This window comes from Squalius cephalus (genome assembly GCF_949319135.1).
Source record: "Squalius cephalus genome assembly, chromosome: 14".
NCBI classification, from domain to species: Eukaryota; Metazoa; Chordata; class Actinopteri; order Cypriniformes; family Leuciscidae; genus Squalius; species Squalius cephalus.
This window is the reverse complement of record NC_137135.1, coordinates 27,436,095-27,454,409: the sequence shown is the minus strand read 5'-3', so window position 1 is coordinate 27,454,409 and position 18,315 is coordinate 27,436,095. Positions and strand designations below refer to the sequence as shown.

Below are 18,315 nucleotides of genomic sequence, written 5' to 3'. Positions count from 1 at the left end.
TCTTAATAAAAGTGCTGCTGGCCTTTATGCTTTGTCTTGTTTCTGTTAATCACACTTGTACAAGTTGAGGAGGTGGAGTCCCCCTGAAGCTTTAGACCATGTTGAGGGGATCTCATGGGCTGTAGTGTTTTAATAGGCAACACTTTAATTTACCAACATTAAGTGTTTTATTACTGCTTTAGGCCTTAATGTTAACAATGAGCAGTAAATGTTGCAGTATTTATTAATGAGGTAAAAAATCTAAGTTTTCATTGTTTGATGTTAGCTCAGGTCTATTAAATATGAAGAGATGCAACTTTTGATTTGAATATTTGTAAATGTTGAAATTAACGTCTTTAATACTTAAAGAATGAAATGCTATAGTAGCAATGAAGCTGATGATAAAATGACCTTGCTGTAAAGTGTTATAAAAGAAAGGTTGAAGGTTGAGTGTACTACACAAGGAGCTAGTATAGAGGCTGTGCAGCATTATGGCTAAAGGACATTGTTGGGTACAATTTAAAATGTTAAAGTACAGTTTATAATGTACTTTATCTTGGTAATACGTTTAAAAAAACGTAAATACTGCTGGGAATAATTTCATAATTCTTAAAATACCACCTACTTCTTTTGGAAAATTGTTTTTTATATACTTTTGGAAGTTGATCAATATTATAGTTTCTTAATACACAGCATGACCTTAAGTGCTTTGTTACCCCCCAAAAAATGTATTCATTAATACAAATAGCAAAATTCCACAAATATATATAGTCCTTTGACAGCATGTCACAGTAATATGAACATAGCTCAAAACAGAGCTAAATATATTTTAGTGGCCAGTACTATAATAACCATAACATGTTTTACATACAACAGAAACTGTCACTGACAGATCTCCTTGAACGATCCAATTGTTTTTATACTAGTCTTGGTATTTTAAATGATCGGTTACACATCAGCTCTAATACACAGGCAAGCCATTGCTTACTTTATCTTGTTCAGTAACAACTGTTTAACAGTTTTAATCTCTGAAATTAAACCATCACCAATGTTAGTTACAATTTATTATTAGATCATAGATTTTATTCATCTACACAGACCATAGTTATAAACAGTGGCAATAAATACAGACAACATGCCTTGAACAAGCAAATAATTGACAAATTCTAAAATGCAAAAAAACTTGCCCTGACAATAAATAGCATTGAAGGCAAAGAACAGTTAAGTGTAGGGCTCTCTATGTGATAGATGAGAATCACAGGATATTTACACCTTAGTCATCTGTTCATATGAAGAAGGCATCCTGAAATAACATTTAAAACTTCATGAACTCAAATGGCATTTAGATCATGGTCAAATATTAGGAAATGCTTGGGGGCAAGGTACATTAAGATTTTCAAGGTAATCCAGTACAATAATAATAAAAAACAAAAACAAATTCTTAGCAAGAACATATAAAAATGGAATCAAACTGATGACCAGACAATTATAATGACAGCTGAAATTTGAGTTTCCAGAATTGCATGAACTCATTAGAAAGACAAGCTATTAAAAGCTATATCTATTTAACCTAGCATTTAAGATTCAATATCTCAAGGGATCCTCTCTACACCCCAAAAATCAATATCAATATAAAAGCTCTAATGAACTGAAAAAAAGTTGTACCCCCTTAACAGACAACTGTGCACAGAGATACATCTTCTGGCTGATTTGTTTTTTTGGAAGCAGTCAGATTGATAGAGTCTCTCCAAACAGCAAACGCCTCAGTGCAGAGGAGGACATCCATCTCTGAGCGATCAGACTTGGCCATCTTGCTTGTTAAGTCAATCTTGAAACTGTCCCAATCTGTGAACTGTAATAATGTGTGAATGTTCAGAGAGCAGTTAGACGCCAGTGGGAGCAAGGCGGCTAATGAAGGCAATGCTGTTGAGGCACATCCTCCTGAAGAAGGCAGGGCAAATGGGCTTCATCACAAAATGCTCCAGTAAGATCCTCAGCTCGGTGAACAGAGTCCTGACAGGACACAAACAAAAGTCAAACACTGATAGTGGGCTCATGTTTTTTTAAACATGATTAAATATACATTTAAACATCAATGATCTGATTAAATAGTTTAGCTTGCTCTAAATATTAAATTTTCCACAGAAAATGAAAACAATATAAATTTCCCCTTATTTTGGGTAAAGTGTGCATGTGTACAAATAACACTAGTCAGTGTGTACATGATTCTTACCGGCAGTACGGATTGCGTCTTGATGTATAGCGCAGAGTGAGAAACCGATAGTAGATGAAGGGCTGAAGCAAACTGCCCTGGCCACTGTGAATCACAAACCAAAATTCATTCCATCTTATTACAAGAAACACAGTTTGGCTTTAATCAAGCTTTTTACTGGTACAAAATAACTTATTTTTTCACCCTATAAAGCCCACTGTATTATATTTCATATATAAATTTCTTAGGCCTCTACATTTTCAACATGTTCAAAACTTTGCTTAAAAACTTACACAATCTACTACATGCCTTCTGTCGTCTGATTGATAGTTTATACTTTTTTTTTTTTAGCAGGTAAAAGTCTTTTTAGTATAATTCTAAAAATGTCAACCTTGAGGTTGTGGTACACATGTCTTTTTGCTGTGAAATCTTTACTGGTTTTTAGAAAGTAAACATAAGAATAACTCATTTATTGTTTTTGGCCATATAAATCCACCAGATTACATATTTTTGCTCAGTTTGGGCATTAAAATAAAACTGGAGTGTTTTTTCCCCCACCTCTAGTATGAGCTTCATATTCTCAGAATATCATACTATCTGAGTCATTATGGCCTGATTTATCAACTGTGATACTCAACAAAAATCTAACTCAAAAAAAAAAAAAAAGCTTGTCTAAAGGTTCAAGAAATGGTTTCATTTAAAATAAAAAATTGATTTTGACTATTATTTCATGTCAGGCTTTACAGGGTTAAGAATCCTTACCTGAAGAGCATGAAGACTGTGGCTGGCATCAAGAAGATCTCATTGCACGCGATAAACTTTAGGATGTTCTGCTGATTGACTGTGAGCTTGTTCAGAAAGTTCCTCACAAACATAAGGCTGTTTGGGCCCATGGTCTGACGACAGATGACAGACAAAAATAAATAAATCAGGCTGGAATTACAACAAAAATACATCTCAGCTACGCAAATGAGAAGGGTAGAGACTTACATCAAGGACTTTTTTAGTATAGGTGGTCGCATGGAGAAGTGAGAAGAGGAACACAGGAAATATGCTCACTGACAACACAAGTCAAGGCTGCATAAAGACAAAATGATGCCATAACACAAAGAAAACCAGATATTTTCCCTTAAAATATTCTTCATCATATCTTCAAGAAAGGATACTTGTGATAGGGTAGGAGTTGACTAGGATGAGGGAGTAGAGGAGATAGTGGCAGCTATCCTCCTGTAAGGCCTGAGCCAGGAAGGCTCTGCTTAGCTGAAAGTGAGGTAGTCTCTGGTGCAGACGCAGAGCGCTGGTCAAGGCGTTTGCCAGCAATGCCCTCTGATAGAAGTTAGCAGCTGCTTGGGGCCTGGACAGAGAAAAAGCAATTATTCTTCTCCCAATCTTTCACTTCTTTTTAAATGTACGAGTGTGGATGTGTCCTTACCACCCTAAATAGTCCTCATCATAATAATGTGATTCCACAATGTATACTTTTTTTAATCCCTTAACTGTCACTGTCCCGCTAGCGGGAAACTTGCCTTTTTTTGCTTTCACATATTATATTAATCATCATAAATTAAGTATTCAAAGCTTACACCCTCCGTATTTATCCTGTGAAAACCATTTTAAAATCGAACATTGTGTTTCCAGGTACTTAAAGGGTTAGTTCACCCCAAAATGAAAATTATGTCATTAATTACTCGCCCTCATGTCGTTCCAAACCCGTAAGACCGTCGTTCGTCTTCGGAACACAAATGAAGATATTTCTAATGAAATCCGAGAGCTTTCTGACCCCTCCATGGACAGCAACGGAATGACCAATTTCAAGGCCCAGAAAGATAGTAAAGACATTGTTAAAATAGTCCATGTGACTACAGTGGTTCAACCTTAAGTTTATGAAGTGACGAGAATACAAAACAAAACAAAAATAACGACTTTATTCAACAATTTCTTCTCTTCCCCATTTACGTTGTAGACACACAGTGCAACACTTTGGCCGAAGCTGTACACGTGAGCAGCACGACATATGCGTGTGATGCTGATGCAGGGGCTGGCCAATAACGAGGCGGTGTTCTGCTGTAGAACCCTGAAGCGCTGCACTCACTTTTTTTTTTTTCACGCAGAAACATTTCTCTTCGCTTCATAGCCTCTTAACATCCTTGATGTGTCATTACAAGTGCCCAGCCATTGTGAGTGATTCCTTCAGAGTGAACACGGTGAATCTGACTGCAGTAGATGTGAAAGATATGAATAAAAATGATGTTATTTCAGCCAGCGCACATACCTGTATTTACATCCTGTTTTCGGTCGAAGTCCAAAGTAGTCGATTGTCGAGTTCACATTGACAGCTGACAGTCTGAGATCACGTGCATGAACTCGACAATCGACTACTGTGGACTTCGACCGAAAACAGGAAGAAAATACAGGTATGTGCGCTGGCTGAATTAACATCACTTTTATTCATATCTTTCACATCTACTGCAGTCAGATTCACCCGAGTTCACTCTGAAGGAATCACTCACATGGCTGGGCACTTGTAATGACACATCAAGGATGTTAAGACGCTAAAAGCAAGTTTAAAACTTGCCCCACTGAAGTCAACAGGGTGCAAATTTTAAAAAGAGGATAACACGGTGTAGGCAAAACCGATTTTTGTCGTTGTTCTCTGTACTGACAGCACTCCAAATTTACAAAAAAATGAAGTGATATTGTGACAAAATGTATTCATTTGTGACAGGAGAATGCATCACAAAAAAAAATCATAGAATGTGGTTGTTATCCAGTGGCTATTTTTGGTATAACGCATAAAATCTCATAGGTACTTCAATTTTTGAGATATCAACTTTAAATATGGAACACAACTCGGTTAGGACATGTGGCTTTGATTTTACAGCATTTGTAGATTAAAAATGATCTGTAAAATATATATTTTGTATAACAAAAAATGTTTAGTACAGTACATTGGCAAATGTAAATGTTGCTATACATTATAGCAAATGTAACCAACTTTAGGTCTATATTCCAGAGCATTCATGAATTTAAACCATTTAAGTTTGGATAGCGCATATTCACGTCTATGCTCAAAAAGGGGGGTGACAGTTAAGAAGCTTGTGAAAATGCCTTGCAAAAGAATGTGACTCACCCAAGCAGAGGCAGAATGAACATGATTGAACAGTAGACAGTGAACAGCCGTGACAGCCACATAGCCGTTTCCAGCTTATTACTCAAGAGGAATTGCTGTAAAACATTGATATGATAATAAATCATAACATTCTCAAATGAAGCAATTAAAAAGGCACGGAAATATTACAAAAATATATTCATAAAAAAGTAACACTTACCACAGGTCCAGCCTGAGGGGGAGGAGGTGGACTCCTTTGCTCTGTGTCTGCCATCTTTCAAATATTAGAAGGCTTGATTTCTTGAGAGAAATAACATCATAAGATTGCATTGCATGCAATATCTTAGATAATACGCTTTACACAATCATGCACCCAGGTTTATTATTAACTCTTGGAATGAAGGAAGAGACTAAATTACTTGAGTTAATCTTTCTAAAACCTGAAACCGTTTTTAAGCAGTTACTCTTTGTGTGGTTGTCAGGTGTGGGGGTGGGCAAAGTCACAAGCACATTAGCTCTAACAACAAGCTAGATGTTTTTTAATTATACTTATTAAACATGAAGCTTTCTTACAACAAATTATCGGGGGGAAAAATATTTGTCTTTTTTATCACCGAGGCGCTACCACAAAGCAATAAGAAATACTTCCATAATATCGACCCAAACCAGAACTACACTTGTCAATGTAACTGCTGACTAGTCATCATGACAACAAACAAATGACAGATGTGAATATTACTGTGCACTTGTCAGTTTTATAAATACTTAAATAAATTAAAAGTGTGGTCCATTAGGTAGTTATAAAGCAGCCAATTCATTTCAGTTGAAATATGTTGGAAAAATCTAGAACACTCATCATTACCCTGAGGAGCTAACAATGTAGCCGACAAGCTAACACTTCACACAGCCCGACTACAACCACTGACAGCCCTGAAATACCGCCAACTTGTGCGGGTATTAATACTGCCAAAAATACATAAAAGATAGATAAAGATAAATATTAATACCTGTGATATATCGGTAATTATCAGTTTTTGTGAGGAAAATCGGCTTTATTTCACCGCTCGGGGCGCACGCGCTGGAATAATGAACGAAGAGGTTGGTCAGCTGAGGCGACCTCGCGACCTCTGCAGATTGCCGAAATCTCGCGATATTTCGGACCATAAGATTTGCTAAATTTTATTGGCGCGCCACCATTGTCAATCAACAGTTGTCAGTTTTGTGTTGTTTGCTTTTTTATTTCAAATATCTGTCTAAAATATTTCACATATACTCCATAATAATATAATATATAAATAACAAATAATTTACATAATAATAATGATAATACAAATATCTGTTTGTGACCACAAATAACATAAACAACTATAAATAACTACCTATAAACCACCCCAGAAACACGCTAAAACCACTCAGAACACATTAGCATCGTGTCCAAATGCACGTTCTCCATTAACATTTTACTCGGAAAATGTAAAAAATAAAATAAATTAAAAAAACACTCTCACGCGGACGCATAAAATCTGCGGTCATCACTTATACATCTATAATAATAATAAAATAAAATAAAATAAAAAAAATTGAAAAAATAAAAAAAAAAACGAGAGAAAGCTGTTAGTTGGAAAGGTACGGCCTCAGAGCCACGGTGGAAATGCGAGAGTCAGTTCAGCGCGGCGGCCGTGGTGTGCGCAAACCTGTAGAGCTCCACGAGTTTGTAGTGATGCACGCGCGATCTTCCTTAAAGTCCAGTGACCTCGACACACACAGGATAGACAATTTTGGATAAACGACACCCGTTATTGCAGGTTCTGTTTCTCATGTCATAACGGCAGAAGGTCAGTAAATAGTTTTTATTCGCTGAGACTGTTTTGACTGTTGACGACTGGGTTAGTGTCAATATCAAGCATGGAACGATGCAAACATCGATTAAACTATTAAATATGTATCTATTTATAATTTTCATTGGAGTGCATGAAAAAAATCATGTTAACAACTTTGTGCATGTCTCGCGACATCCCATGTGATCAGCGTGCGGTTCCCACCCTATCCAGGTGTCTGTACTCCAGCAAAGATGCACGGAAAACGTCACTGTAAATTTATAATGCTCTGCATTTGTGTCTGTGTATGCAAATTTATATTGCTCTGTATTTGTGTCTGTGTCTGTGTATGCAAATTTATATTGCTCTGCATTTGTGTCTGTGTATGCAAATTTATATTGCTCTGCATTTGTGTCTGTGTATGCCTGCGTTTGTCACAGATGTTGACGTTCGAGGCGCTTCTCGTGAAAGAGCTGCAAAAACAGCAGAGCAGGGCAGAGTTCTGTGATACTGTGCTGCAGACTCAAGGTTAGGCATCTCACAGAAGTCCAACCTCTGCACATTAGTCCATCCTTCTCCATCTTCCATTATGTTTACTGTACTGTACTCTCTCCACCCCTGTCCAGGTGTTTCAGTGCCAGTGCACAGCTGTGTGTTGTCTGCCTTCAGCCCAAAGCTCTGTGGAACTCTGTCAGCCATGCCATCGCCCCAAAATGGGCAGAGACGACTGATTGAAGTCCAAGCCGTGGAGGCATGCACGTTGCTCAGTCTGGTCAGTCTGCTGTACTCAGGTCAGTTCAAAGAGGACAAAGAGGAAGTCCTATTAGCAGCCTGCAAACTAGGCATCAACATACCTCAACGAGAAGCAAAGAGGTTGACAACTGAGCAAAACACACAGACGGAGTGGATGAAAGAGGTGGCGGAGAGAGAGTGCCAGACACTCCCCTCTGAATATCAAAACCCTAAAGGAACAATTGAAACTGTAATTGGTCCGTCGTCATGGAGGAGTGATCAGGGCCTCTGCACGTATACCGATGGCCTAGCAACACTTAAAAACGGCCTGGGTAATCCAGAGAACATGCCTTCCTTTCAAGTCATGGATGTGGTCCCTGAAACCCCTATGTATCCCACAGTGAGTGGACCTGCCTGTTTGCCCCAGGTCTACGTATGTCCCCCTGCAGCTTCATACCAGCAGCCTCCAACCCCACTGCCAACTCACCCTCACCCTTCTCATAGTACATGTGTTGAGCAATTGGCTAATCAGGACCGAGTAACATTGGGGAGCGTTTTAGAGGGCGAGGAGTGTGTTTTAGAAGCATTTGCGCAATTTGAGAACAATATCCCAGGTTTTATCAACTACTTCCTTGACCCTAACATCGCGCAGGGCGTAGGTCAAAGGGAGCAGAGTCAGAGAGGGATGAGAGGGGACATTAAAACTGAGGGAAGGGCAAGAAGGAGGCGAAGGGCGGGGTTAAGCGAAGGATTCGCTCTGAAGGGAGAAGTATTGAATATTTGTAAAAGGGAGCAAAATATGAATAGGTTCGGAAGGGTGGCAGGGTCAGCCTGGATGGGGCAAGGTGGTGGTAGGGTTGGCAGGAGGCTAGATTTGAGACAAATGTTCAAAAATCAAGAGAGGAGGAGACGACAAGGCAGAGGAGTGATGAAAGAGGAAGGAGAGAAAGGCAAGTCTTCATCAAGGGCCAGACCCAGACAGAGAAAGACAGGGAGCAGAAGCAGATTGGTAGAACCAGTGTGTCAGGTAGGTGTCTCACGACATCTTCAGATAAGAAGGTATGATAAGGAGGTATGACTAAAACAAAACAAAAATCCTTGATTTTTATTCACTTTAAAGTTTGAATAAATTATTTAAATGATTCATATCATGATCAATCAAAATTGAAAAAGTGCTTAAAAAGTGTTACTTTGGAAAAGAGCATCTGCTTAATGAATACATGGACACATACTGTAACTTGCAGTGTTCAAAGCATCATCCAAGATCCGATAAGACCATTCATTGAGACTAAAATGTCTCGTTCCGAATTTGCACAATGTCCGATAGATGAATCCAATGACACATGATGCTTGTATGTCAAATAAATATTTAAATTATTAAGAATACACTATTGTCCAAAAGTTTGGGGTCAGAAATACCAGAAAGGATCAAAAGTGACAGTGAAGACATTTATAATTTTACAAACATTTATTTTCTACAAAAGCTTATAATGTTACAGAAGTTTCTATTTCAATTAAAGTTTCTATTTTAAAATAAACGATGTTCATTTAAACTTTCGTCAAAGAATCCTGTAAAAATATGATTAATTATATTATATTATGTTAATATAATAAAGCAGCCCAACTGGTTTCAACATTGATAATAATAAGAAATTAATTAGAATCTCAGCATATTATCAGCTTATTAGAATGATTTCTGAAGGATCATGGGACATTGAAGACTGGAGTAATGATGCTGAAAATTCAGCTTTGCCGTCACAAGAATAAACTACATTTTAAAATGTATTCCAATAGAAAACAGTTCTTTTAAATTGTAATATTATTTCATAATATTCCAGTATTTGTGATCAAATAAATGCAGCCTTGGAGACTTCATAAGATACTTCTTTAAGAAACATTTTTAAAAAATCTTTCCAACACCAAACTTTTGATTTAAAAAATAAAAAATATATAAAATTATTACAAAATGCATGATATGACTCCTTCAAATTGTAAATACAAATGCAACAAAGCAGTCACTCAAATATTCTCTGAAATAAAACACTTGTCACTTTTTCTGTAGGATGCCGCTCCGCCCCCAAGACGAAGAGGTCGCCCCCGCAAACATCCCTTGCCCCAACAAAATGTTTCCCGAAATTTCAGTGGAACATCAGCACCTGAGCAGAAAACCATGAACCCTCCGGCTCCATCCCTGATGCACACCGCACCTCTCCCAGCCGCCAATCAGACCGGCCTCACTCAGCCAATGGACTGGCTGATAGATGACGTCATTGCACAGCTCCCTTTCATGCCCAACAATCAGAACGGAGTTCCAAATACTGTCAATGTAGATTCCAACGTGGATCATCCAAGAGCGCAGTCTACGGTGAAGCTCACAGATCTTGGTTTAGTCCAACCACAGTCTGAAGGTGAGCTGACTGACATACTTGATAGTTTTCTGAGAACGTTTGAGCAACACGTTAGTGTAAGCGATTCAGATGTTCGAGATGGGATGTTGCCCAACGTAACAGATGGTAGCCAGACCTGTGGACATACAAACACATCAGCTTCACATGCTACTTCTATGAACACAACAACACAGGGGGCAAATGCCTCATTATCCAAGAACAGACCACGAGTCTCATTTGTTCATAAACCGCAGAAACCATCAGGTTATTGGCAGGTGTCAGATGTGACAATGGAGAAATCCCTAGCACAGCAAGGTGAAGAGAAGCCTGAAAATGGCAGGATGACCAGAAGCCAGAGTAGGAAGAGGAAGCTGGAAATTTTTGAAGAACTGCCTAGGAGAAACGAGCTACCTGCAAAATCGAAGAGAGAAAGGAAAAAAGAACGACTAGAGAAGCCAAAGGTGGAAGCTTCTCTACCGAGGGAGAAGAAAAGACAAAATAGAAAGCTGCATGGTGAGCAAAAAGGCAGCAGCAGCGCAGTTGACTCAAGCTGCAGTGTTGCGAGCGCATTGAGGAGAGTCATAAACACAGCCAGTGCTCGCAATGTGAAGTGTACCACAAAAACAACGTTTCAAAAGACCTTACAGAAGACTTTAGATGGGTCAAAATCCTCAGAGTTGCATGATCGCAAAGTGACCAGTCTTGTAAAAAAGAAACAAGTGGGTCACGCTAAAAGAGACGCGACCAAAACTCTTCTGGAAGGAAGAACGTTAAAGGTGCAGTGCAGTACAGGGACTTCACAACCCAAACTGCCAGTCACAAAGAATAAAACCATTGGGTCCCGTCCAGCTCTGTCTGCTTTTGAATTAATGAAAAAGATCTTGGAAAATCAGCAGAATAGAGAGGAAGAGCAAAAGGGAGAAGATCACAGAATGCGGGCTGTGATGAAAACGAAAGGAGAGGGGAGGCTGAAAAACACGCAAGTACATGGAGCTGAGGTGCAAATGACTAACAACACAGAGATGGATGGTAGAATTATGGTCGAAGAGCACAATAATAGCAGAATAAACCAAAAAGATGAGGAAACAAAAGGGAGAATGGAGGAGGTTGGCAACCAGATGGCCATGTGCCTTCAGCAGACTCTGCCTAAAGGTAAGAGCTCACAACAGTGTGTCGATCTTAGAGATTTTTGTTATGATTTGGCCGATATTGGATGTTTTACATATTTACATTTATATTACCTTTGTATCTATCTAGTGCTCACTTAAAATTAATTTGTTTAATTTAATTAAATATTTAGCAAATCTCAAAATGATTTTTTACTGTATATTGTTTTATTTATGAAAGCTGCTTTCCGCCGCTAAATAAAAAATAAAAAAGGTAATTGTGACTTGTCATCTCACAGTTCAGACTTTTGTTCTCGCAATTGCGAGTTTACATCTCACAATTCTGACCTTTTTTTTATTTTTCTCAGGATTATGTGAAATAGACTCACAATTGCGTGTTATAAAGTCAGAGTTGTGAGATATAACCCTGATTTCACAGACAAGGCTTAAGCCTAGTCCCAGACTAACATGCATGTTTGAGCTGTTTTAACTGAAAGCAACTTATATCTGAAAGCAACTGATGAACTTAAGATTTATTTTCTCAAGATGCACACCAGTAATGTTTCTATGGAAGCTTGTTTCCGCCACAGAATAAAACATTTTAAAAGATAATTGGGACTTTTCATCTCACAATTGCGAGTTTACATCTCGCAATTCTGACTTTATTTCTCAGAATTGCGAGATATAAAGTCAGAATTGCGTGAAATAAAGTCGCAATTGCGTCTTATAAAGTCAGAACTGCGAGATATAAAGTCAGAATTGCATGAAATAAAGTCCCAATTGCGTCTTATAAAGTCAGAATTGCGAGATATAAAGTCAGAATTGCGTGAAATAAAGTCGCAATTGCGTCTTATAAAGTCAGAACTGCGAGATATAAAGTCAGAATTGCATGAAATAAAGTCCCAATTGCGTGTTATAAAGTCAGAATTGCGAGATATAAAGTCAGAATTGCGTGAAATAAAGTCGCAATTGCGTCTTATAAAGTCAGAATTCTGACTTTTTTTCTCGCAATTGCGACTTTATATCATGCAATTCTGACATTATAATACGCAATTGGGAGATATAAAGTCAGAATTGCATGATATAAAGTCGCAATTGCGTGTTATAAAGTCAGAATTGTGAGATACAAACTATTCTGAATCTGAGGTAAAAAAAAAAATTTTTTTTCCTTAGAATTGGACTTTATATCTCACAATTGTGACATAGAAAAGATGTCAGAATAGCGTGATATAAAGTCGCAATTGCGAGTAAAAAAAGTCAGAATTCTGACTTTATAAGATGCAATTGCGACTTTATTTTACGCAATTCTGACTTTATAACACGCTATTCTGACTTTATAAGACGCAATTCTGACTTTATATCACGCAATTCTGACTTTATATCACGCAATTCTGACTTTATTTCACGCAATTCTGACTTTATAACTCGCAATTCTGACTTTATAACACGCAATTCTGACTTTATAACACGCAATTCTGACTTTATAACACGCTATTCTGACTTTATAAGACGCAATTCTGACTTTATATCACGCAATTCTGACTTTATATCACGCAATTCTGACTTTATTTCACGCAATTCTGACTTTATATCTCGCAATTCTGACTTTATAACACGCAATTGCGACTTTATTTCACGCAATTCTGACTTTATATCTCGCAATTCTGAGAAATAAAGTCAGAATTGCGAGATGTAAACTCGCAATTGTGAGATAAAAAGTCGCAATTATCTTTTAAAATGTTTTATTCTGTGATGGAAACAAGCTTCCATATGTTTCTTTTCTAAGTCATGTTTATAAAAGCTACTTTAAATGCCCTAATTGAACTAAGGCCTAATACTAGCTTAATCTAAGCCATGTCTGCGAAACCGAGCCATAAAACCTTTTTCAATATGGACTTTATAAAAGCTTTATAAAATTTAAGCTCTTTTTAAAAAAAAAATCTGAATTGTGAGATAAAAAGTCGCAATTATCTTTTAAATTGTGGCAGAAAAAAGTGGTAATTAGCAATAACATGAAAATAATGATCAGTTTTTTTATTAGTACTTTTCTCTGGTAATTATCTATTCACAGATTGCAGAATGTCAAATGGAGAGAAACTGATGGAGAACAGCTACAACAAAGCAAGGCTTGAGCCTGCTGACTCTCCCAATGATTCTCCTTTTCAAAGATGCAGCACAGAAGGCGTCATGTTTAAAAACATGTCAGACATGCCTTTTGTCTCGCATGCACTGGACCCCACCGTGCCTCTTGAGAAACTCCGAAATACCCAAGGGGCCACAGACAGTTTAGACGAGGATGAGGATGTTGATGTCGTGGAGGTCTCTAGTTCTTTGTCCGAGTCCTTCTCTGTGCTGCCGGTTACTGTGGACATTGTGCTCAGCACAGAGGAGGAGGAGGACGATGACGAAGACTACGAGATTGATGTGATAAGTTTAGGATCCAATTAAACATGGACAAATTTCCGTTACTGTTTAACACAGTTTAGCTTTAAAGTACTAAATAAATGTGCATCGATGCATATTTGTAGTACATGGTACCTTTTCCCTGTATATAATTCAATACAGAGTTTACACAAATGTGACAGTTGGCAGTATTTGCTATTTTGACTTTGGTGGCTTCAGTTTCAGGCATCAGAAATTTTTATAGTTTTAAGTTCTGAATGTTAAAGTTGTTTATTTGTGTGAAAACCATGCCTTCTTATAAATAATTAGACTGCATAATTAATGTCCGCAGTGTTTTCTTGTCGTTTCCCATGTTCAGAATAAAAAGACATGGATCAGACCTTAGTTGTTCTTGTGTTCAAATACAAATCTACATGTTCGATAATACTAAATCATGTAGAGTGAAAGAATAAATTAATGTACTTGACAAAGTTTGATTTGTCTAGGACAGCAGGCAAAAAGCACCTGTCAACTAGAGAAATTCCAGCAAATTTGACATCAGATTTCTGAGTTTACATGTGTTATGAATCAACACTGTTTCACAACTTCTCCAATATTACTGACTGTCCTATAACAATAACCACACAAAAAGTGCAAAGATTTTGATAGGAACATATGAGAAACTCATCACATTTGCTTTAATTAGAAGCATCAGCAGTGATTTATTATAAATTGAATGTGTAATATATTCCCTCAACTTTACAAATAGCACCTTTCCAGATATCTATACTATTAGTGTTTATTTGAAAACTTAATGTTGTGTAAGGAACTGGATTTTGCATTTGTTATAAAGAAATGAATAAACTTAATGTAACATCTTCACACAATAACTGCACAGAACTGAGCCACTAAAGTGAACACAGGTTTATTTATTAAGCATTTATTCATGATGTTTTTGTCCTCCTACACGTTACACCTGAGCTGCTCTCAGCCAGTCCCCATCCAGGGATATGGCCTAACTTAGCTTGGTTTGCATTGGTTGTGTTGAGCACCTCGGGAAGGTGTTGTTTAGCACCTGACATTAGTCATTGTCAGTAACTGATTGGCACCCTCGTGTAAGACACGATGGTATGTGTGCGGTGTGGATGTGTGTGTTCCAAGCGATAAAAAGACACTCGTTAGGAAATACAGTGTGAGTGCGTGTTTGTGTAAAGCGTGTTTGTCGGGCGGCAGGGTGATTGGTGTAGTGTCCCCTGGTGAGGCTGAGCTCTTAGTGCTGGATTCTGCGGATGGACTGGATCTGAGGGGTCTGGCTGTGGGAACCCCAGTTTCTCCAGTGCTGATAGTCTCCGCTGTGCCTCTCACACTCCATGATGTACTGCCTTCCCTTGTATCCTGGGAACTCGTAACACACGAAACTACACGCATAGATGGAGAAATGAGGGTCAGGTATTTCTGTGCTGGAAGGAAATGAATACAGAGAAAATCTAAAGAAGAGACTCACGCGCCACACTGCACATGCATGGAGCCCACTTCAGGGCTACACCATCCCATGGCCTGCAGAGAGGGGTAGTCGTCACACACCTCCACATTGCGGCCCAAGAAATTTTCCCTCTCGAAGATCATCATGCGACTGCTCTGGTGAGACTGAGGGGACAGCGAGAGAGCGTTTGACCCCATATATCCACATATTCAAGTGATTATATATCACATACAAATATATAAAGGTGCAGGCGTTCATTTTTTACCTCATTTAAAAAGTTTAAGAGATAAATAAATTGTGCTAGAATAAATAGAGAATAGTTTGAATACATATGTTGTACATTACATGAGATAAAGATCATATCAGTAGTCTAATAAAACTTAAATGTATATCCAACTTTACCTTGATACATACAGTACTCTCACGTAAAGTGATTCTTACTATACAGCAAATCTTAACTTGATTGTTTATATTGTCACAGAATGTAAACTTTTATCGACCAGCAATATATAATTAAAGTTGGATATATAGTACATCCAATTTTACATACTGTACACTCGCATAAAGCAGTTTACTATATAGCATATAATGTGATTGTTTATGTTGTTGCAAAATGGTACATATACTATATTACAAATCTCAAATGCTTGATTGATTATATCGTTGCAAAATGTAAACTATATTATCGCCCGACTCCAATCTGCTAAATGTGACTATAAGGCTTGAAGATATTAAGATAGTATAAACATTAACATCATAATTTTCTGTAAAGCTGCTTTGAAACAATGTGTACTTTGAAAAGGGCTATACAAATAAATTTGACTTGACTTTTTGATTCTTGATTTTTGTTTTTACATGGAGCGACTCGCCTCATTGGGGATGATATGTTGAGATTGCATGACCAGTCGAAGGCTACTCGCTTTATCTGTTATGGACACTTGTCGAATAATTATTAAATATCGGCCTGCACAAAATACTGTGTACTATTAAGATTTCTAGTACAAGAAAGGAAATAAATAACTCACAGCACAGTAGATAGGTCTAAAAGACATGAGTCTCTCCACATGGTAGGACAGGTTTCCACTGTAGGCATCCCAGTGAGGATACTCTCCTCTCTCCAGGATGAACTGCTGTCCCTGGAAGTCATGGTGCTCATAACCCACCCAGCTATGGAAAAAGAACGTCCAGTCATACATGGGCACATACTATTGGCTGAAAGGTCCCATAGGCACATATTTATTTGACCAACACTACTCACGCGCCACTCTCCACACGAATAGAACGGATGTTGTCGAAGCCACACTCCTGAATGTTGCAGCATTCTGAGGTGAATTCCTGACATTTTCCCTGGAAGTGTTCCTGCTCAAACACAGTCACCTAGGATAGCGGAAGCACAAATGTAAAGTGTGTAAAAATTTTGTTTTCTTAAAATATATATGCAAAAGGTACTCAAATAAATGGGTTTGTTTGCTATATGAAATAAAAGTGACAGCATATTCTATTGATCCAGATGCATCACTATAACAACAAATCATATTTTGGGATTAAAGATGGGTAATTTCAAAAGAGATTGAATGTATGTGTGTTTAATGACAGTTTACCTTGAAGAAAGGAGCCATTCCCATGCCAGAGCTGATCATGGGCTGCATCATGGCGGATCGATTGAACCTATACATCTTTATATCTAAAAACAAACAGGGGGGAAAAACAGAAAAACATTAAATAGCAATTAAAATAATTCGATTAAAAAAAATTAACTCGAATAAATGTGTTAGTATTAGAAGTAAACTGTTCTTTATCATTATTACATATAAAAACAGTTACTTAAAACATCCAATAATCGATGTTATAGATTAATTAGGTAAGCTATTTTATTAATAATAAAATGTCAATAAATTTGTTAGATTTAAATCAAAACCATTCGCGTAATGTGGCCATACTGAGAAGATGTTTGTAAAGTAGACCATAATAAGTTTATAATTGTGCCATGAGCTCGGTGAGATGCAATTTGGACTCTTACCGTTTTAGTCACTGAGCTAGAGAGTGGCATGCGCCTTAACGCCTGTTTCGCGTGGAGCTTTGAGAGAACCTGGCGCTTCAGTTTTATACCGACCGCCGCGTGCGCGCACACCTATGCGCGCTCCCGCCATTGTGCGCGCAGTGCGCGTGGACTGCCTTCTGATGGGCCAGGACAGGCCACAGGGGCGCTAGCTCAGCACATACTATAGAAGCGCCACATGGGTGTTGTGAGCCCATTCACTGACAACTGCAGAGCGTTTTGGGTGAAAGCAAGAGACACAAAGGGTTTGGCCCCAGTGTGTTCGTGCAGGTCAGCACTCCTGTTCACAATGAGACCAAAATGCTGGGATTATCTGAGTGAACTTGCTCCAACTGAGTGTGAATTTGAAATGATGTATCTGAGCTGCTGTGGGTGCAGTGAGGAAAGTTGATGCTGATTTTCATGCAAGTACTCAAGATTTGGGGGACCAAATTACTGGGGACCATTACAATGTCTGGTTAAAAAACGATTTGGATCAATATATAAATATTCATTATATAAATGGATCAATAAATACATTTATATAATTTATATCATCAGTAGGAACGTGATTTTACCTTATCAATATAATCCATAATGGGCATTAAATTGGGCATGTCCACCCAATATTCATATTAGATTAATTGTTGAATGTTTTCTGTGACAATGTTTTATACATTTATATGGTTGCCATTTATTTATTTATTTCAGATTGTTATTATGTATTTTTATTTATTTATATAATTATTTGTAGGAGAACAATATGTTGTGTGTACAGCACTACGAGTCCAAGACAAATTTCTTTTCAATGACAATAAAGTATTTTTAAATTATTTAATTTAATTTTATTTTTATTTTATTTTGGTCCCCCAATGCTGAATATGTGATTGAAATGAAAAATTGTGTAAAACACTGTTAAATCATTGGTATTTAGCAAAACGTCTTCACCATCAAAGTTATTGGTTCAGTTTCAGTCCCTGTAAATAAACTTTTGCCCCCATATTACTTATGTTTTAGGCTTGAAAGTCCAATACTGTGTAGTGATTTGTTTGGAGTTTGAATTTTTTCTA

General features: G+C 37.6%; 3 protein-coding genes across 5 annotated transcripts; 1 reads left to right on the top strand and 2 right to left on the bottom strand.

Annotated features, from left to right (window-relative positions):
- Positions 1-946: 946 nt before the first annotated feature.
- On the bottom strand, positions 947-6,420 carry tmem33 (transmembrane protein 33). The gene is made up of 8 exons (XM_079891709.1): positions 6,308-6,420; positions 5,521-5,600; positions 5,322-5,416; positions 3,358-3,545; positions 3,182-3,249; positions 2,954-3,087; positions 2,213-2,296; positions 947-1,992 (listed from the first exon to the last, which is right to left on the bottom strand). The coding sequence occupies exons 2-8, from the start codon at positions 5,572-5,574 to the stop codon at positions 1,863-1,865; spliced, it is 753 nt and encodes a 250-aa protein (XP_079747835.1). The 5' UTR covers positions 5,575-5,600; positions 6,308-6,420; the 3' UTR covers positions 947-1,862.
- A 500-nt stretch (positions 6,421-6,920) lies between these two features.
- On the top strand, positions 6,921-14,074 carry LOC307171390 (uncharacterized protein). Of its 3 annotated transcripts, none has more exons than XM_079893001.1 (5): positions 6,921-7,135; positions 7,558-7,645; positions 7,744-8,249; positions 9,912-11,388; positions 13,414-14,074. In XM_079893001.1, exons 2-5 carry the CDS (start codon positions 7,558-7,560, stop codon positions 13,788-13,790), a joined length of 2,448 nt encoding a protein of 815 aa, XP_079749127.1. In that variant the 5' UTR covers positions 6,921-7,135; the 3' UTR covers positions 13,791-14,074. The 3 variants fall into 3 exon arrangements, with proteins under 3 accessions (XP_079749127.1, XP_079749125.1, XP_079749126.1); XM_079892999.1 differs by having other exon boundaries at positions 7,744-8,876; XM_079893000.1 differs by having other exon boundaries at positions 7,546-7,645; positions 7,744-8,876.
- An 840-nt stretch (positions 14,075-14,914) lies between these two features.
- On the bottom strand, positions 14,915-17,351 carry cryba1l1 (crystallin, beta A1, like 1). Its single transcript, XM_079892437.1, has 6 exons — positions 17,228-17,351; positions 16,809-16,891; positions 16,466-16,584; positions 16,233-16,374; positions 15,229-15,371; positions 14,915-15,142 (listed from the first exon to the last, which is right to left on the bottom strand). The coding sequence occupies exons 2-6, from the start codon at positions 16,881-16,883 to the stop codon at positions 14,995-14,997; spliced, it is 627 nt and encodes a 208-aa protein (XP_079748563.1). The 5' UTR covers positions 16,884-16,891; positions 17,228-17,351; the 3' UTR covers positions 14,915-14,994.
- Between the last annotated feature and the right edge of the window lie 964 nt (positions 17,352-18,315).

Excerpts from the sequence above, each read along its gene's own strand:
- tmem33 (XM_079891709.1), bottom strand. The coding sequence starts at position 5,574 with ATGGCAGACACAGAGCAAAGGAGTCCACCTCCTCCCCCTCAGGCTGGA. Across the intron at positions 5,417-5,520 it reads CCCCTCAGGCTGGACCTGTG|CAATTCCTCTTGAGTAATAA; the intron begins GTAAGTGTTACT and ends AATGTTTTACAG. Across the intron at positions 2,297-2,953 it reads ACAGTCTTCATGCTCTTCAG|TGGCCAGGGCAGTTTGCTTC; the intron begins GTAAGGATTCTT and ends TGTGATTCACAG.
- LOC307171390 (XM_079892999.1), top strand. The coding sequence starts at position 7,558 with ATGTTGACGTTCGAGGCGCTTCTCGTGAAAGAGCTGCAAAAACAGCAG. Across the intron at positions 7,646-7,743 it reads TACTGTGCTGCAGACTCAAG|GTGTTTCAGTGCCAGTGCAC; the intron begins GTTAGGCATCTC and ends ACCCCTGTCCAG. Across the intron at positions 8,877-9,911 it reads TGGTAGAACCAGTGTGTCAG|GATGCCGCTCCGCCCCCAAG; the intron begins GTAGGTGTCTCA and ends CTTTTTCTGTAG.
- cryba1l1 (XM_079892437.1), bottom strand. The coding sequence starts at position 16,883 with ATGTATAGGTTCAATCGATCCGCCATGATGCAGCCCATGATCAGCTCT. Across the intron at positions 16,585-16,808 it reads GAATGGCTCCTTTCTTCAAG|GTGACTGTGTTTGAGCAGGA; the intron begins GTAAACTGTCAT and ends CCGCTATCCTAG. Across the intron at positions 15,143-15,228 it reads ATGCATGTGCAGTGTGGCGC|TTTCGTGTGTTACGAGTTCC; the intron begins GTGAGTCTCTTC and ends CTATGCGTGTAG.